At 43.6% G+C, this 19770-nt stretch overlaps 1 protein-coding gene across 1 annotated transcript; it reads left to right on the top strand.

The window, feature by feature from the left end:
- The first annotated feature begins 291 nt into the window (after window positions 1-291).
- On the top strand, window positions 292-19770 carry LOC135698891 (uncharacterized). Its single transcript, XM_065219034.1, has 2 exons — window positions 292-6007; window positions 18902-19770. Exons 1-2 carry the CDS (start codon window positions 292-294, stop codon window positions 19768-19770), a joined length of 6585 nt encoding a protein of 2194 aa, XP_065075106.1.

Here is a 19770-nt window from a genome sequence, read left to right as displayed (position 1 = left end):
TGTATAACTATCAACTATGATCATGCATTGAAGCTGTTTACAATTAATTATCCTTATTCCTAAAGCCTAAATCTAAATTAAAAGATATGGCACTTACAATTAGGACATCCACTTAAACCTAATGAATTCTTGTATTGAATTTGTCATTAAAGGAATTTTTTAACCCTCCCTCACCATTCTGAAACGGGTTATAAAATCGGAAATAAATCTCGTTTGTTCACGCAACAATTTAAAAAATTCGTTTACGCGATCGGGAGGCAAAGTCGGTAGTCGGTCGGTGAGTCGGTCAGAATGTCGAAAAAGGGTGACGGTCAGAAGCGGGGAACTTCTCCTGCAAACAATCCACCCGCGGATGTCAGCTGTGAAATCTGCAAGAAGCCGGATGATAGTCGGATGGTAGCGTGTGATGTGTGCGGAAAGTGGTATCACTTCGCGTGTGTGAAAGTTGACGATGGTGTCCAGGACCGTGATTGGAGCTGCGATAGTTGCACCGAAGCCGGAGCAGCAGTTCAAGTCCCAGCCGGAAGTTCAACGTCATCCACCACCGGAGCTACAGCAAAGGCAACAAAAACGAAGCTACACGAGCTTGGTCCGGACGACGGTCTTCAACGCCAGCTAGCGGCGATGCAGAAGAAGTTGAATAACCAGCTGAAGGAGTTTGAACGGGTCATGAAGGAGAAAGACGAGCAACGTTACAGGGCCCTCAGAGAGCAACGGGAAAAATACGAGCAGGAAATAGAGGATACCGAGCGACGTATACGGAGCTCGCTGGAGGCTCGTCAGCGAATAGTGGACGCATTCGGAGAAGGTCCAACAGCGAGCTCAACGGGCAATCCGGTTCCGCAAGTTCATGTGAACGGTTCCAACCAAGCGGGAGATGTTCTGGCACAGGAGCTGCAGTTGCTTGAGGAGAAGCAAGCGTTAGAAAGGAGACATTTGGAGGAGAAAAGTCAGATTCTTCAAAGGTGTGGACGGTTCGACGGAGATGCAGCTCAAGGTGCTTCCGGACTCAACCCTCAGGCGAACGCGTTTCAACCGTGCAATCGGAGCAATCTGTGTGGTGTCTCTACACTCAACCAAAGCCAGGTTTCAGCGCGCCAAGCTGTTAGTAAGGAACTTCCGAGCTTCACAGGAAATCCTGAAGAGTGGCCCCTATTCTTCGCAAGCTACGAGAACTCTACTCGAATCTGTGGGTACATCGACCAAGAAAATCTTCTACGGCTTCAACGATGTCTTAAAGGAAGAGCTTTGGAAGCAGTGCGTTGTCGACTGCTGCATCCTTCAAACTTGCCAGGTGTTATCACTACACTGAGCACGCTGTTTGGAAGGCCCGAGATCATCGTGCATTCGCTGGTTAGCAAGATTCGGGAGATGCCACCACCGAAAGCAGAAAAGCTGAACACATTGATCGATTTTGGAGTTGCTGTTCAAAACGTCTGTGCCACCATCAAGGCAGCGGGTCTCGACGATTATTTGTGCAACGTAGCTTTACTGCAAGAGTTGACGGAAAGATTGCCACCTGCTGTAAGGCTCAACTGGGCGTCTCACTGGCACACGCTGGATAGGGTCACCTTGTCGGACTTTGGAGATTGGCTTGGAAAGTTGGTGGAAGCAGCCAGCGTAGTCACGATTCCATCCATCGGTGTCCCGAAATCGGAGAGACGTGGTCGAAAGGAGGATAACTACCTCAACGTACACTCGGATAGCAACCCCACCGAAGAACTCGCCACGAAGACTCGTTCGCTACCAGTTCCGAAAGGTTGCGCTGTATGTCTGGAGGAATGCAGCGGTCCAGAGACGTGTCGTAAATTCCTCAACATGGACATCGGAGCCCGTTGGACAGTTGTAAAGGAGCAGAAGTTGTGTCGAAAGTGTTTGCGGAAGCATTTCGGCGCCTGTCACGTTAAAACAGCATGCGGAAAGAATGGTTGTTTGTTTATGCATAGCAAATTGTTGCATGACGACAAACGGTACAACAAGCCCGCAGTTTCGGAACCGACGGCGTCTACGAGCGGAAATTCATCATCGCAGAGCTGTAACACTCATTCGAATACGGCTGGGAAGGTTCTGTTTCGATATGTGCCTGTGATCATCTACGGAAAAGGGAAGTCTGTGAAAACCTTCGCCTTTCTTGACGATGGGTCGTCGGCTACATTTATGGAGCACAGCCTGGCGAAGGAACTGGATCTTGAAGGAACATCGCATCCATTGTGCCTCAACTGGACGGGAGGTCAACAAAGGGAGGAAAAGGAATCGATGAAGCTAACGCTGAAGATTTCCGGAACACACGACGCCAGCAAGGTCTACGAACTCCCGAAGGTTCACACGGTACGGAACCTTTCTCTACCGAAGCAGTCGGTGTCAGTACAACAATTGGCAGCCAAATACAACTACCTGAAGGGATTGCCAGTCAAATCCTACGAAAGCGTGTCTCCAAGAATCCTGATTGGGATGGACAATTGCCGCCTCGGTCACGCGTTGAGAAGCACCGAAGGAAACGTGAACGGACCGGTCGCAACGAAGACCCGTCTCGGTTGGCTCGTGTGCGGACCGTGTTCGATGATATCTGGAGCAGCAAATACAGGTTACAGCGGCTACCACAGCTTTCACATTTGCCCGTGTAGTACGGAAATGGATAAGGACCTGAACGGCGCTTTGAAGGAGTATTTCTCGATTGAGTCGCTGGGAATCTCTGGATCGTCCAAACCACTAGTTTCGAAGGACGAAGAACGAGCGCTGAAGATTCTATCCACCGAAACACACCTGAAAGGGAACCGCTATGAGACTGGCCTGTTGTGGCGGTACGATAAGGTGCAATTGCCCGACAACCGAGCAATGGCGTTGAAGCGTCTAGCATGCTTGAAGAAGAGGATGAGACGGGATCCCGAACTAGCAGCAGCAATACGTGCTAAGATGTCAGAGTACGAAGAAAAGGGGTACATTCGAAAGCTTTCAGCGGCTGAGAAGGCGGAAAAGCATCCGAACGATTGGTATCTGCCGATCTTCCCGGTCACTAACCCGAACAAACCTGGGAAGATACGGATCGTTTTCGACGCAGCTGCAAAGGTGAACGGCGTGTCCCTCAACTCGTTACTTCTTACGGGACCGGATCAACTGGTAGCGCTGCTTACAGTTCTGTTCAAATTCCGTGAATTCCGTATCGCCGTAGTTGGGGATATCCGCGAAATGTTTTTCCAAGTGCTGATGAGGCTGCAAGACCAGCGAAGTCAAATGATCCTGTGGAGCAGCGGAAAACCCAATGAAGATCCGGACGTGTACGTAGTGAATGTTATGACGTTCGGCGCAGCGTGTTCTCCAAGTTCCGCGCACTATGTGAAGAACCTGAACGCAGATAGGTTCATGGAGCAGTTCCCTCGAGCGGTTGAGTGCATCAAGTACGAACACTATGTCGACGACATGCTATCCAGTGTGGAGACCGAGGAGGAAGCCGTGCAGCTAGCCAATGAAGTGCGTTTCGTGCATTCTCAAGGAGGCTTCGAGATTCGTAACTGGTTATCGAATTCAAGCAAAGTCACGACGTCCTTGCAGGAGGGCACCACCACGGAGAAAAACATGAGCCTATGTACGGAGATGGCAACGGAGAAGGTGCTTGGAATGTGGTGGGACACCGCCACCGACACGTTCACGTTCAGGATATCACCAAAACATGATGCGGAGCTGTTGTCCGGAGTCAGAATGCCCTCGAAGCGGGAAGTGTTACGGACGCTGATGGCGATATATGATCCAATGGGACTTATCGCCAATTTCTTGATGTATTTGAAAATTCTCCTTCAAGAAATTTGGCGCTCTGGGTGTGCTTGGGACGATGAAGTCACTGGAAAGCTGGCGGAGAAGTGGATGATTTGGATCGCAGTGTTGCCTGACGTACGTAAGGTGAGCGTTCCTCGGTGTTATCGATACATCACGACTGCTGAAGCCACAAACACTGTTCAGCTGCACGTCTTCTGCGATGCAAGCGAAAATGGAATAGCTGCCGTGGCATACTTTAGATTCGAAGAAGCTGGAGTGATAGAATGCGCCATGGTCGGATCGAAAACACGGGTAGCACCGTTGAAATTCCTCTCAATTCCACGATTAGAACTACAAGCTGCTGTAGTCGGAGCGCGTTTGGCAGACAGCATTGCAGGCTCACACCGGATCAAGATTTCACGCCGAATATTCTGGACGGACTCCCGCGATGTGGTATGCTGGATACGATCCGATCACCGACGCTATAGCCAATTCGTAGCGTTCAGGATCAGTGAGCTGCTGGAAAGCACTGGAGGGGATGAGTGGAGATGGGTGTCTACGAGATCGAATGTGGCTGATGACGGAACGAAGTGGCAGAGGCTGCCGGACTTACAACCTACAAGTCGCTGGTTCCGCGGACCAGACTTCCTATGGAAACCGGAAACCGAATGGCCAGGTGAAGGCGGAGATCCGGGGACGACTGCAGAAGAGATTCGTCCCAGTGTTCTTCATCACATGATCACGGAACCGCTGGTGTGCTTCGAGCGTTTCTCCAAATGGAAGCGGCTGTTGAGAACGGTCGCATATGTTCACCGATTCATCACGAACCTCCAGAATCGAACCAACCAGATACCCGTCGAGCTAGGACCGCTTACGCAAGAGGAACTGAATAGTGCCGAACAAACCATCTACCGTCAAGTGCAACGGCAAGCCTATCCGGACGAGGTTCAAATGCTAAGCCACGTGGATTGGGACAAACAGCCCTGGGAACGCATCATCCCGAAGACCAGCCTGTTATACAAGCTTAGCCCGGCCATCGACGCACACGGTGTACTACGGATGCGCGGACGGATCGAAGCTTGTGAGTGGGTAGATGAAACCGTCAAGAATCCGATCCTGCTTCCGAAGCGTCATCACGTAACCGATTTGGTGATCGCCGATTATCACAACAAGTACCGTCACCAAAACCACCAAACGGTGATGAACGAAGTAAGGCTGAAATACTTCATTCCCCGGCTTCGATCAGAGTACAACCGTGTCCGCAAAAATTGTCAACATTGCAAGGTACGCCGAGTAAATCCGCAGCCCCCTGCCATGGGAAACCTTCCTCCCGCACGCCTAGCGGCGTTTCAGCGACCGTTCTCGTACACCGGAATAGACTATTTCGGCCCGATGTTGGTAGTAGTCGGAAGACGAGTTGAGAAACGGTGGGGTGTTCTGCTGACCTGCTTGACGACAAGGGGCGTTCACATCGAGCTCGCACACTCTCTCACGACGGATTCCTGTATTCTTGCTCTACGAAACTTTATCGCGAGAAGAGGATCCCCGCTCGAGATCATTAGCGACCGAGGCACAAATTTCGTTGGAGCTTCGCGGGAGTTACGTGAAGCTTCGAAGAATGTCGACGAGGAGAAACTAATGACCACCTTCGTCGGGCCGAAAACCAAGTGGACGTTTAATCCACCGGCTGCTCCGCATTTCGGAGGCTGTTGGGAGCGATTAGTGCAGGCAGTCAAGAAGATCCTGTATGAGTTCAACCCTCCGCGGCTACCGACCGACGAGATCCTTCGATCAATGCTCATGGAGATCGAGATGATCATCAACTCAAGACCACTCACCCATATACCGCTAGACACTGACACTGAGCCCCCCTTAACGCCCAACCATTTCTTGTTAGGGTGCTCGAATGGAAGCAAGCCCCCGATCGCATTCGACGACCGACCTGTTATCCTGAAGCAGTCGTGGAAGATGTCTCAGCTTTACGCCGACGAGTTCTGGAAGAAATGGGTGACCGAATACCTGCCGACCCTAACCCGGAGGACGAAATGGTTCCAACCTACGAAGCCCATCGAAGAAGGGGAGTTGGCCTTGATCGCGGACAACAATCTTCCAAGGAACTGCTGGCCGAGGGGTCGCATTGTGAAGGTCGTTCGCTCCAGCGACGGACAGGTGAGACGAGTAACCGTGCAAACGGAGCACGGACTGCTGGAGCGACCAGCGATCAAGATCGCTATTCTGGACGTCGGTTCAGAAGGAAGTAAGCCACTTCAACACCAGCGGCGTACTGTGGGGGAGTGTTACACCCCTACGGAGTGTGACGAACCTCCTTCTATTTAGCAACCTTGCATCCGACTTAAAGATGTCATCAACTGTCATCGTCAATGACGAAGCGCCCAACCGTAAGTAAAAAAGAAAACAGAAGAAAAAGTGAACAAAAGTCACGGTGAGATTTTCTGGTTAGTTTTTTCATTGAAATTATTATAATTCTAATTTTTTGATTTTGAAACTAGTAATACTTATAGTTAAAAAGAAAGTGATTCGTTAGCAAGAAATTCCGGATAATTGTACTCTAATATAACAGGTAAATTTGTAATGTGAAAATAGTGTGAAAAACTAACCTAAATTTGAACATTGTAGGCAAAGGCCTCCTACTAGCGGTACGAATAGCTGAACAAGTTGCGAAGGCTAAAAAGATACTAAACGTGAGTAATATGTATAACTATCAACTATGATCATGCATTGAAGCTGTTTACAATTAATTATCCTTATTCCTAAAGCCTAAATCTAAATTAAAAGATATGGCACTTACAATTAGGACATCCACTTAAACCTAATGAATTCTTGTATTGAATTTGTCATTAAAGGAATTTTTTAACCCTCCCTCACCATTCTGAAACGGGTTATAAAATCGGAAATAAATCTCGTTTGTTCACGCAACAATGATGATGATGATGATGATGATGATGATGATGATGATGATGATGATGATGATGATGATGATGATGATGATGATGATGATGATGATGATGATGATGATGATGATGATGATGATGATGATGATGATGATGATGATGATGATGATGATGATGCTAGTTTTCGCTTGACAATTGCCCAATATTTTTCGATCGGTCTGAACTCAGGGCAATTCGGAGGATTGATCTCTTTGGCGACGAAATTAACATTGTTTGCAGCATACCATTCTAGTACCTCCTTAGAGTAGTGGCAACTGGCTAGATCATGCCAAAACATAACGTTGGTCTTGTGTTGCCGAATGAAGCGTAAAATTCGCTTTTTCAGACACTCTTTAATGTAAACCTTCGACGACATTGTGTGAGATGTGATGAAAATCTTGGTTTTAAGGCCACAACTGCAGATTCCTTGCCAAATGAATAGTTTCCGAGCAAACTTATCAGCAAAAACAAATTTATACCTGGAAGGGACATCCCCACGACCAGTTTCCAGGTAAAAATTTCGTCCGGGGATTTGTTTATAATCCATTTTGACATGTTTCGTCATCCATTAAAATACAGCCATCAAATTTCGTCAAAACTCGTTCTTATAGTAATCGTGCTCGCTTTTTAGCCACTAAATTTTGTTTCAGGGAGCGATTCGGATGTTTACTGGCACAAAAAGACTTATATCCTTCTCTTGAAAGGATGTTACGCACGGTGGAAAAGTTGGAATCGTATTTCTTTGCCAAATCACGTATGGAGACCAGTGCTGCAAATTTTCAAATCATTCATTTGAATCCGAGCAAACATGAACAATCAGTCGATTCTGATAACTCTTCTATTCATCAGAACCATCAATGTCAATGAATCGATTTGACAGATGGGTGTGCTTCATTCATGCGGGTTGCTTTTCGCTGTCTTTATTTTGTTCAATTGAATGAACCCTCATTCATTCGAACCACCATTCATACAGTTCATCGAGTTTTACTCTTGTCAAATGAAAAGGCAAGTCTATCAATTGACTTACTGATCACGATTCAATTGATCTTCGCGTGGTAGTGCTAAACGTTAAGATTTGGTTCAAAGTAGAATCCCAAGAATGGAAAGCCAAAAAAGAAAAACTGAAAATTCTAAAAGTTTTGCCGAAATCACAGCCCAATTCGTGCAAAAAGACGGAGAACGGGTGTACTGCCGGATTGAAGGAAACAACAAGTGCACATACATCCAATCAAAATACGATGCCGGAAACTTTATCCGTCATTTTCGGACTCGTCACACAAACCTGGCTAAAGAGCACGGTTTGATAAGTGAACATGCAACGCCGAAGAAAAAACCTCGAATTATCCCTAAAAAATCAGTTCCAATTGACAAACAGTTGCTCGTGGATTCAGCCATAAAACTCGTAACCTACCATCATCTTCCACTGTCGTGTTTCCAGTGGGAAGGCCTTAGACAGCTACTGGATCCCTTAGAAGCAGCTGTGGGAATCAAGCTGAACCGATCAAACGCAACAGTACACATTGAGCAAGCAGCATCTAAAATCCGGACAACCATGGCAATCGAAATGAAAACCAGACTGTTATGCTTAATGATCGACTCAGCCTCTCGACTTAACCATCATGTTCTGGGGATTGGAGTGCAATTCGCTGTGGGTGACACAATTGTAACCAGAACACTAGGTGAGAAGATCTATAATTATTTTTGACACTTTTTTTGAGAACATATTTGCTATAGGTATGATCGAGGTCAAGGACCGTCAAACTGCTGGTTTTTTGAAATCAAAAGTTCTCGAAATACTGGCTCGATATGGTCTCAAGCTTGATCAAATTTTTGCGATAACGGTCGACAATGGAGCCAACATGCTTGCTTGTGTCAGGCAGCTCAAGGATGAGTTTGAGGCATCATTGATTCCTATGTTGACTGAAGAAGACGACGAAGCATCAAACAGCATTGCTGAGGAAATGGCCGAGAAGATTACAAATGAGTTCCATGACCAGGCACGAGAGAACTTAAACCTGGTGAGATGTGCTGTACACACCCTACAGCTGGCCATCCTCGATGTCGTGGATAAAAGCCACCCTAACGTGAAGCAAGTTACTGAGGTTGCCAAACGCTGTAAAAACGTGAAATACAAAACGAATTTCGATTACCACAACGCCACATATCCTCCAGTTTGGTGCCAGACAAGATGGGGTGGGATATTCAAGATGCTCGATAGTTTTTTAGAGCAGAAATCCTTCTTTGTCCAACTGGGACAGGAGTTCCCTGAGCTATGTAAGATAAATTTAGAACTCTACAAAAGAAATAACGATAACACAAATCATCATCATTATTTATAACAGATCTTTCATCCAACTGGGAATTCGTCGAGCAATATGTTGAAGCATTCAGGCCATTATTCGTTTGCACAAAAAAATTCCAAGAAGCTCACATGTCACTTAACGATTTTTATCTTGAATGGTTGATGACAATACGCGAGGTGAGACAGCTGGAAAACAATCCGTTTTCCAAAGTTTTGGTCGAATCGCTGACAAGGAGACTCACAAACCTCAAAGGCTCTATGGCGTTTAAAATGGCATTATATCTGGACCCGCGGCTTTCTTTCATAAATTCAAAAATATTCACCATTGCCGAAAAGGAACATATACAGGTAACAATAAATAAAACGGTACAGTTTATACCAGGCACATCAGAGTTCATAAATTTTTTTTCCTAAATATACAGAGATTTATTTTTCAAACATGGGAACGCATCAAACGGCTGGAAATCGATTCCGTTGAACCGACTACCTCGGCTAATGACAACAGTGAAACCAACGAAAAGGATGATTTTATCACGGAAATGTTTGGTGGAACATTGGTTGCTTCATCTTCAAACTCCACATTCCAGCAACAGGTTAAGGCTCTTGAGGCGGAACAACGTCAACCTACGTCATACAACGTGTGGCAACATTGGATGAACCGTAAGACTAGTCACCGTGAGCTATCTGCTGTTGCTGCAGTGGTAATGTCTGTACCAGCGACGCAGTCAATGGTTGAAAGGGCGTTCAGCGCTCTAACACTGGTTCTTTCACCCCATCGGTCCACATTAGGCGAGGGCACATTGGAAAACATCCTACTGATAAAGCTAAACCGGGAGGTTTATGAACAAATAATCCCTACTCTATACAATTGGAAGGATTCATTGGCCGACTATTGAGGACGGCATCTTCGGAATCAACTGATTTTCTTATTTTTTATTTTTCATCAATTGCTTTGTTTCAACTGTTTCTTGGCTCAATTGGTTGAAAGACAACAGAAAAATAGAGGTGGGTGGACGGCACCACCCGCCACATAAATGGAGGGATTAATTGTTTTTCTATGATTAGTGATAATAAGGACATATATTCAAATAGAATAAGGGCCTAGCACCTGTTGTACACGATGACTTCTCTCAATGATGACTAGGAATTTAAGACACGCTCACGCAAACCAAAATAACCACCAGACAGGGGCAGTCTTTCCCTACCCGAAAGTTATGTTGGTTTACGTGGGCAAGTCTGATTTTCTAAAAAACATGTAGAGAAGGTATTGTTGATAAAAGTTGTTAGGCCCTTTTCCAGTTCTATCTAGAATTATTCAATCTTTATGGCTATAGCATATAGGCACCCAGGCAATAATCAACACATAAAAACCAACCACCTTACCAGTGAGCACTTTTCCTATAGCTCGTGAACTCTTCCTTATTATGTTCATTTAATTAATTTATTCTTCAGTTAGTAACCACTTCACCATTCTTGAAAGATTAAATTACATGTAGACAATTTGAAAATTATGTACACTGACAGACTAACTCACTTCACCCAAAAGGAATTCAATGTCGTTATTTTTTCAATAATTCAAATAAGGCCATTCATAAAAAATCGATTTATTAAGAAATGGTGATGACAATTGTAGAGGTAGGTGGCTATACTTGATCCACTTTCATGAGATGCGTAGCCAATGCTAAAAAGTTTTGTTTATTTCTGTAGAACTGGAAAAAGGGCCTAACAGTTTTTGAAAACAATGCCTTCTCTAGATGATTTCCAGAAACTAAAAACTCACCCACGTAAACCCACATAACCATTGGGTAGGGAAAGACTGCCCCCAACCCAGGTGTTATGTTGGTTTGCGTGGGAGTGTCTCGAATTCCTAGGCATCATCGAGAGAAGTCTTTGTTTACAAAAGCTTCTAGGCCAAAACAACCATCATGAGGGTCAAGTCTCCCCTCGAATCAAGTATGGACACTCTCCTTTACTGTTATCTCCTCAATTTATCCGCGTTATCCAACAGTTAGTGCAGAGCAAGAAAACAGGATCCGTAACACAGCATGTATTTCTGGCTGGATGAAATCTTCGCAACACTCGCAATGTCAGATGCATGGTTTTATCGCTTTTAATGGTGCTCTGCATGCAAATCCTGGAGTGATCCACAAGTTCCACATCATACCTTCGGTAATTTTGGAGCACTACAGTACGCAGTATCATTTGGGATAAATGTGTGCAAAACTTTGCCAGACGAAACGAAACGGATTTATAATTGCTCTCTGCCGTAATTTGAAAATGTGAGGAGAATTAATAGAAGAATCAGTATTATATTACCCCCCCTATTCTGTATTTCGTTTCGAACGAAATTCTCATACAAAAAAATATTAACTTTCAGCTGCTTGCAAATCGACGTTTTGTTTTGATACGATTGTTTTTGTTTTCGTTTCTTGTGTACTGCTTTGCGTCAATGAATGAAATACAGGTTTGACAAAATGTATTTCATGTTTCTTTCATTCTTCGGATTTACTTACACAGCATCACATATGACGTCAAACTCGAAGCTTCTTTTGACGACATATAGGGATGAAAGAGATGACAGTTTACATAGTCGGACCTGTTGTCAACTATCGTGACGCTGTTCATTTATGTAAATTTGACAGCGAATGAACCGATTTCATGGTTCACTACCACAAGCTGAGTCAATGAAGGAGGCAGGTTTGTTTTCAATTGCATGTAAATGACTAATGAATCAAACGACAAGAAGGGGTTTCTCGTTTGACAATGAACCTTTCATGACTCAATTGAAGATGTTAACGAAGCTTAAATGATTAATCCATGGTGTGTTGATAATAAAAGGTTGCCTTTCTCATTTTCGTGGTTTATTTCCGTTTGAGTTTGAAGTTTTACCGCACTGATGGAGACACCTGGGTTGCTTTTGACGTACCTCAACACCTTTCTCCTCAGCTCTTAGTCCCTATTGCCACTTTTATGATAGATGCACTGTGCTCTATCCACACTCAGAGTATCCTTGTAACGTTTGATTACAAGACTCATCGTTGACTTTGGGAATTTTAACACTTTTGCTATTTTTGAGGCAGACCACGAAGGGTTCTCTAGATGTTTGTACACAATTAATTTTCGTTTCTCAAGTTCCATGATCCGTAATTTCGGGAAGCGTCGATCAATCGAAAAAAACTTTTCACCAATTTCTTCGTCAATAAAACATCAACAAATGCCTGTCAAATATTTTTTGTTCCAACCACCAGGGGTGCGGTGGTGTATTAAACCGTGCGGCCAGATTTACTTTGAATCGAGCTTTATCCTGATAGATGCCGTATGCTTGGTCTTGAAACGCTTGATCGAGGACGAAAATTACAACAAGTTACGATTGTCGTTAAATTACTCAACGGTGACATCGATTGCTCCTATCTTCTATCGCTCCTAGACTTCCGTGCTTCAGCGGTCTCTGATGCAGCCGGGATTTCATCGTACTCTGTATGGTTATTACCAGCCTATATCTACAATGGTTCGTTTGTTTGCATCGGTTGAATCCACGTTCGATTTTGGTATATCCACGCCTCAATTTTGTAATTGAACTTAATTGAGATATTCATTAAGACTATTTTGTCAGATGATTTACTAATCAATAAATAAATAAACACTCTGAACGCGGAATTTAAGTTAGCGAAAAGGGTCCGCTCTCACCATAGGTGGATAAATTCAGGTTTGAGACGAGATCGTAACCAATTTGCTTCTATCGATCTGTTATGACCACGAGTTAGTTGGAAGCAGTATAAGGGCTTATTCAGACAAAAATATGATTCTTCAGCTTTTAATCAATACAAATTGTTTGTTGTGTACTCAAGCTCAGAATGTTCGCTCTTGTATTCAACCCCTGGTCAGGGCTGCAGACATTATAGTGGAAATTTACAAACCCATAAGGAAGAGGAAGACTTCCTCACTTTAAAGCTTCTTGAAAGCCTTTCCCACGTTCAGCCTACAAAGGTAAATTGATTACATGTATCGATCTTCCTTCGTCTGTTAATGACCCCCGAACGGTGTGCATTTATTGTCACATTAATCCTGGATGGTGGTGCGTATGAAAGCAACAATTCCCCGGAAGTCCTGTCTGGCTCTATGCTCTATTGTTGTGCTAATGAACGACCGTTGGCCATATTTGTGGCCATTACCATCCTTCCACCCACAATATGAACGATGATTGCATCGACGTGTAAGTGCACTCTCTCGTCTGGTTCCTATATAATATAAATTCAACCGCACCATAACGGTAATCGTTCATTGTCTCCGAACTAAAAAGAGAGTGGGAGTAAAAGGTAGTAATCAGTGAAAAATAGCCCATCACTGTTGTTGAGGCGATTTTATTTATGATGCCTGCTTGTGAGCGGAAATCCTGCTAATGAATCGATGACTTAATGGACACCGGCAGTCAGCGTAATCCAGGGCCAGGGCCACTGATTAAATGTAATGACTACCCGTCATAAAAGGTCGACACTTAGGCAGGATGACATTTTTAGAAATCAAACCCAAAAGCAAAACAATCGCATCCGAATGAATGTAATCAAAGTAACCACAGGAATATTTCAACGCGACGCCTTCTAGGATGAGCCACGCAGACTGCACCCGCGAATATGGGTGTAATTAAAAAGTTTTTAATTAAATTTTATGTCTTCCCAACATGCATCCCACCAACAACGCGGAGGCGGAGGCGTCAACACACATGAGCAGGCTACCGGATGTGTATCTCTGTACTTACAGTGGGATTCGGCCGTGATCGCACGGCGGAAGGAGAAAGGCGAAGCCAGGCAATAAATTATTTACTTTGATGTAAATGAGTGTACAATTTACGGGTGATTTTTCTGCTCAGTGTCGGGATTTTCGCAAAAGGATTTCCGACCCTGAAGCCGGCAGCTGCAGTGAATGTGAGAGTCGTCAGTTAATAAAATAAGTGGATTAAGGATTTTGGAGGTAGAACCACGAACACACAGTACGGTAATGAAAAGCAAAGGGAGAGGATATTCAGAAACAGGATTTCTCAATCAACGAGCAATGCAATCGCGATAAAATGTTATCCTATTTTATTGAACGACTGGGCAATGTTTGTCTGTAGTTCGAAGGTTTGCTTTTATATTCCTTTGTATTCGATTGCTTGTGACAAACAATGAATCTGGACCAGTTTCAGGAATCATAGGATAAAAAAAAATAATTCAAGACTTGATCTTTTCCGATTTGCATGTGCATTATGCGCGTTGTCGACAATCATTCACAATTTTGCATAAAATCGGCCATTTTGGATCTTGTATTTTTTTTTTTCAAAATGGCGTATTTGATATTTTTAATAAATTTTAGCACTAAAACGTCACTTTTTATCGATTCGACGTACGAGACCAAGCTGTTTTGAAAATTAAAGTAATTTTGAGAAAAATGTTCAGTTTCAGACATCATTTTGATCAAAATTGACGTTTTCGTGATACGACTTATTTAAAAATTACAGACTTCATTTTTGAAAAAAAAAAATACAACATCAAAAAAGGGCAAGTTGTTGAAAAAATATGCATTGTTTTATGCAAATCGGAGAAGGTCGAGCTTTTCCGATTCGTCATTTGACGTGGAACTGCTCTCTGGCTAGTTTTGTCAGCGTTCTGCCAACACGTCCAAGTGGAATCTTATTGTTTGTGGTAAATTACAGGAAGGTTAGATTTTCTCAATCAATCTTCAAGAGCATCAATATAAGAAGTAATTATATAAAAAAAATTGTTCCCCACGTTTGGTGAAGTGTAGCAATGGTCAGCCATCATGACGGCCATTTGATAAACTATAAGCAATTAAAAGAGTTTTTTTAATTTGACAGTGGTATGAGTATGTTATAATGATATCCAAACAAACATATTGACGAGAACACAGTGCACCGATGAATTCGGGTTCATGAACTGAAAAATACGGGAGATTTGTGCTGCGTTTCCATTTATTACGAGTCATCACAGCCCCACCCCCTGTCAAATTTTATTAAAAGAATGAACTCGAATTCATATCTGAGGAGCATGCATCACTACTTTGACAAATAAATGAACACAACTTCGTAAAACTGTGTCCAACAGCCTAATTAAGAACCCATGTTCGTATTACAATTTAAGTTTTGTTACTTAGAATTACGTCTTTCGGCTACATATTAGAGGTGCAATTTCAAAAAACCAAAATCAACCGCGTTACGAAAAGTGGTCAGGTTATGACCACTTATAATTCTGTCATCTAGATTTTAATTCTAAACAAGCCAATCGATTGGAATTTTTTCTACAAATCCGCTAAAATGAACGCCGTATCAATTTTCGATAGGTGTCCAACTGTTCAATGGTGATCAAAATTATCACCGATTGCCTGCAAAAAGCGCTTTCCCTAACACAGATTTCAAAATCGAATTCCATCACCGTATGTGGTGGTGTCTGGTCGGTCGTCATCAGCAGCAGCAGCAGCAGTGCTTTCGTCTCGTGGTGTTGAACATTGTTATCCAGTACACAACGAAATGCTACTCGCAAGCAGCGAGCTGCAGCCCACAAGCGCATCTTCCTAGTTCCAAACAACATACAGCTCGCCAGCCTCACCTGTGTTGAACACCCTAATAAAGGCTGACTAAAAGTTAATTGGTACGCACAAAAAGACCTGTTATTCATGATTCAATAAATTTAAAAAGTCCATTAATAGTTGCTGTATAGTACTTTTAATAAAACTTCAAAGTTACAACATTAGATGGTTACATTTCTCCAGTTCGAACGAAATCTCGAACCTTCCTCTTGATGGAGCCCATCAGCGCCCGCACTGTGGAAACGGACACGGAATCAGTGCATTTCTTCCTTTTTGCCCGCATTTGCTGGATGTACTTGACTGCCCCTTCGCTGCGTCGAAGTCGCCGCTTTGAAATTGTCCAGTATTTTTCGATTGGTCGAAATTCCGGGTAATTCGGACGATTCATTAGCTTGGGGACAAAATCGATCTTGTTGGCAACATACCACTCCAGAACCACCTTGGAGTAGTAGCAGCTTGCGGATGAACGGCAATACACGCTTTTTCAGGCATTCTTCGATGTAAACTTGGGATGTCATCGTCGAGGATGTGACGAATGGTTCCGTTTTCAGGCCACAACTGCAAATATCTTGCCAAATCATGGCCTTCTTCGTGAGCTTGTCGGCAAACACAAACTTGAATCTTCCCGGCACATCGCTACGTCCAGTCGCGATGTAAAACTTTTGACCGGGAAGCTGCTTAAAATCGAGTTTGACGTATGTTTCGTCATCGATCAAAGTGCAGCCCTTGTGTTTCGTGAAAACACGGTCGGTTGCACGCTTTTTGGCCACGGAATACTGCTTCATGTACCGGTTCGGATGTTTACTGGCTTTGTACGACTTGTATCCTTCCCTGGCAATGATGTTCCGCACCGTTTGAAAGTTGGCGTTGTACCTTCTGGTCACATCTTGGATCGAAAGACCGAGGTTGACTTTAACGCACCTCACCTGTTTCCATTGAAAATAAATGCATAAGATGGCTAGATAGAACATTGGGATGTTCTACATATTTAGCTGTGAGTCCATCAATTATCCAAATTATGACCACACAATAGTTGCCGGTTTCCACCGCTGGGTGTCGCTAGTAACTTCGTTGAACGAACGACGCAGCTAAAGTTACGTCGATAAGTGAAGGGCGCATCTCAAATTTTAGAGAAACAATTCAAAATATCCTATCTGCATCGATCGATTCTCTTCATCGACTTTTTCTTCCATTAATAACTCAGTAGCAAAACCTTTCCCTGTTGTATTTGACGTTTATGACGCTAAATTATAACCTCCTTTATCAAACTATGTGGTCCAACGAGCGTGAAGTCGATGAAGATAATGTATCAAAGCAGATAGGACCTTTTGAAATGCTCATCGAGAAATTATTTATTACTTTTGAGGATCGATAGATAGAGTTCTGGATTGTTCTACAAAGTTGTCAGATTATCAACTAATCTACCTTATGATAGCATTATTCACGGTTCCGGTTTTCTAAATTCCAAGATGGCGACTTCCGGTTTGTGGAAAACTGTGAAACACCCAAGAATATCAATGTTTCCGGAACGGGGACGATGTGTAGAGGCTTAGAATTTCTACGAAGTTCTTGAAATTGCTTGGAAGTTCTGAAAAGTTACGAGAACTTTACAGATGTAAGTCTCGACCACCTCAGTCAGGTGCGCTTCTGGGACTCCAGCAGGCCGCTTACCGATTGCAATTACACGGGGCAGGAAATGATCACACTTGACACACAGAAAAAACTCCACATGCACTTCGCTATTCAAGTTCAAAGATTTATGCCTCTTTCCTGACACAACTTTTATTCTCCGTCTTGTGTTTCCTTACTCACTCCCTTCTTCTTCCACTTTCTTTTAATCTATCTAACCTTCTATCTTCGTCGGGGCACCACGTATCTTCGATCATCGACCGCTTGTCTTCGGTCGTCGTTCGCTTCCTCTCTACTTCCTCTTTGTTTCTCCTGTCCTTCGCTCGCTTGCTATAGTTTTACGAGGTGGCGATGGCGATCACCGGGTTACACGTCTTGAGCCTACGAGTTGGCGACGCACTTGGGCCGGCAGGCAGGGACAAGGTAATCTTCCGGAACTTCACACTGTACAGTGGATCTTTACTAAATACAGCGGGGTACGGCTGTCCTTCTATCCGTCACTCTCTCCTCACACTTTTCGCTGTTATCTATAGTTTCCACTATTAATTTTCACTTTCGAAAAGTGTTATGCTTGACATCCCAAACTTTTTACAAGTTCGTTCACTGTCCAAATCTAGCTAGCTTGCTATGATCAACCGTTTTAGCTGGTAGTTTTATATTTGGAAGTTGAGTGAGTCGGTGGGTCACTGCTCCAAGTTGTCGGCCATTGGTCATTTTTCGCCAGTTTGTCGTGCCCGTTATCGTCCATTCAAAATGGCCAACTCTATCGCCACCCCTCTGGCCTCCCAACGGGCAGTTGTTCGTTCATCTGGTGGCAGGTTTTGCAAGTTTCGGTGGGGTGGATGGCTGCGTTTTACGTTAAACTGTGCCATCTGCTATATCCTACCAAGTAGTATGCCAATAGCCAAAACTACACATCACTCACGAGCACTACCTGCCACTATTTTTCGACAATTTAACGGAAACTAAGAACCATGTTTCATGTTTCTTCGAATTTCACGAATATATCAGGCGTAACATTTGAAAACGGCATAAAAACCAAAACAACATAAATGAGTTTATGCTAACATTGTATTCATAATTTATTGAACTATTTACCGTATTAATCTGCTTCCCTAAAAAGAATGATAATAAATCAGATTAAACAAAAAAATTAAATGGCATAAAAGCAATTGCCCCCAATTGCACAATACGCCCTTTGCTTCAGCTAAAGTCGCAAAAGCATTCTGTGTCATGTTTGACACATGATGGTTTTTACGCCCTCAGCTGTTTGAGATGATTGTTTGTCACAGTCGTCGAAGTGACACAGCAACAAAACAAATCATTTAAAGAATTTCCTGTACCACGCAAACATGGATCTTTCTGGCATTGAACTGTTGTTAAGTTAGTGTTTTTTTTTTACATTTATGTGCGCTGCCTAGATATTGGTGGTCATTCTGACGTTCTTTTATAGTGTCTCCTTCTTGTCCGTTTCCTGGTGAATCCATAATATTATCACGGATTCACTCAACACAATTTGACTTAGTCTTTTTCTTTTTTGATAGTCGTGTCATTACAAAGTGTTCGATTATAGTTTTATAAAATTATTGTATTCCTATGGAACATGCTCCTCGGCACAGAAAATCACATCGCAGCTTTGGCATAGACGGCAATGATGTTCAATTTTGAAATAATATTTATCTACTTACAGGAGCGTCAGAACTGACGGCATCCAGCTCTGTATCCAGAGTACCATCTGTAGCTGCATATGTTATTGTGAAAACAGACGAAACGCAGATGCTAGATTATAATAATGTATCATTCCGCTGCCCTACTTCGACCCCCGACACAAGCCGGAAAAGAAGTTTCGAAAATGAACCACTGGATTTAACCAACTCTGGTCCGTTGGATCTTTCATCCACGGTAAGCATACAATCGGAGCATACATTACCGGAACCGTCCCCCATGATTGAGCTGATCATCGACCAACCTGTCGATTTAACAGTGACTCGACGGGTGGAGAAGAACGTGCCGATTGATTTAGCAATGAAGCGACAAAATTCAACCTTCAATCCTGTCAGTTCATGGAACTGCACGCAGGTAGCTCAGAAACCTGGTTTCATTGAATCCGCTCCGGATGCCAAAGAATCACTCGTCGGATGTTCGTCAGCGGACGAAACCAACGTTGGATGTGGAATCCAATACCGGAAGAATCCATTACGAGATGCTCCAATAAGAAAATTTACCGCTTCGTTAAACGAGAATCTAGCACAGGGTATTCAAAATTCTGTAGTCCCAATGATTGCCTTAATTAATGAGGAGACCGAGGATGCTTCGAAAGTTCAAGAACCGCCCACCGAATGTCCGACAGCTGACGAATCCAACGTTGGATGCATAATACAATGTCAGAAGAATCCATCACCAGGTGCTCCTATGACCATGAGAAAATTGACCGCTTCGCTAAACGAGAATCACGCGCAGGATATTCAAAATCTTGTAGACCCAATGTTTGAATTAATTGATGACGAGGCTGAGGACGAAGAATTTGAAGAGAATGCTGACGTGGAAGGCCTCACGTAG

Source organism: Ochlerotatus camptorhynchus, unplaced genomic scaffold (assembly GCF_037179485.1).
Source record: "Ochlerotatus camptorhynchus isolate MF236.1 unplaced genomic scaffold, CSIRO-AGI_Acam_v1.1 ptg000098l, whole genome shotgun sequence".
Classification (NCBI taxonomy): Eukaryota; Metazoa; Arthropoda; class Insecta; order Diptera; family Culicidae; genus Ochlerotatus; species Ochlerotatus camptorhynchus.
This window is presented reverse-complemented; position numbering and strand designations above follow the sequence as displayed.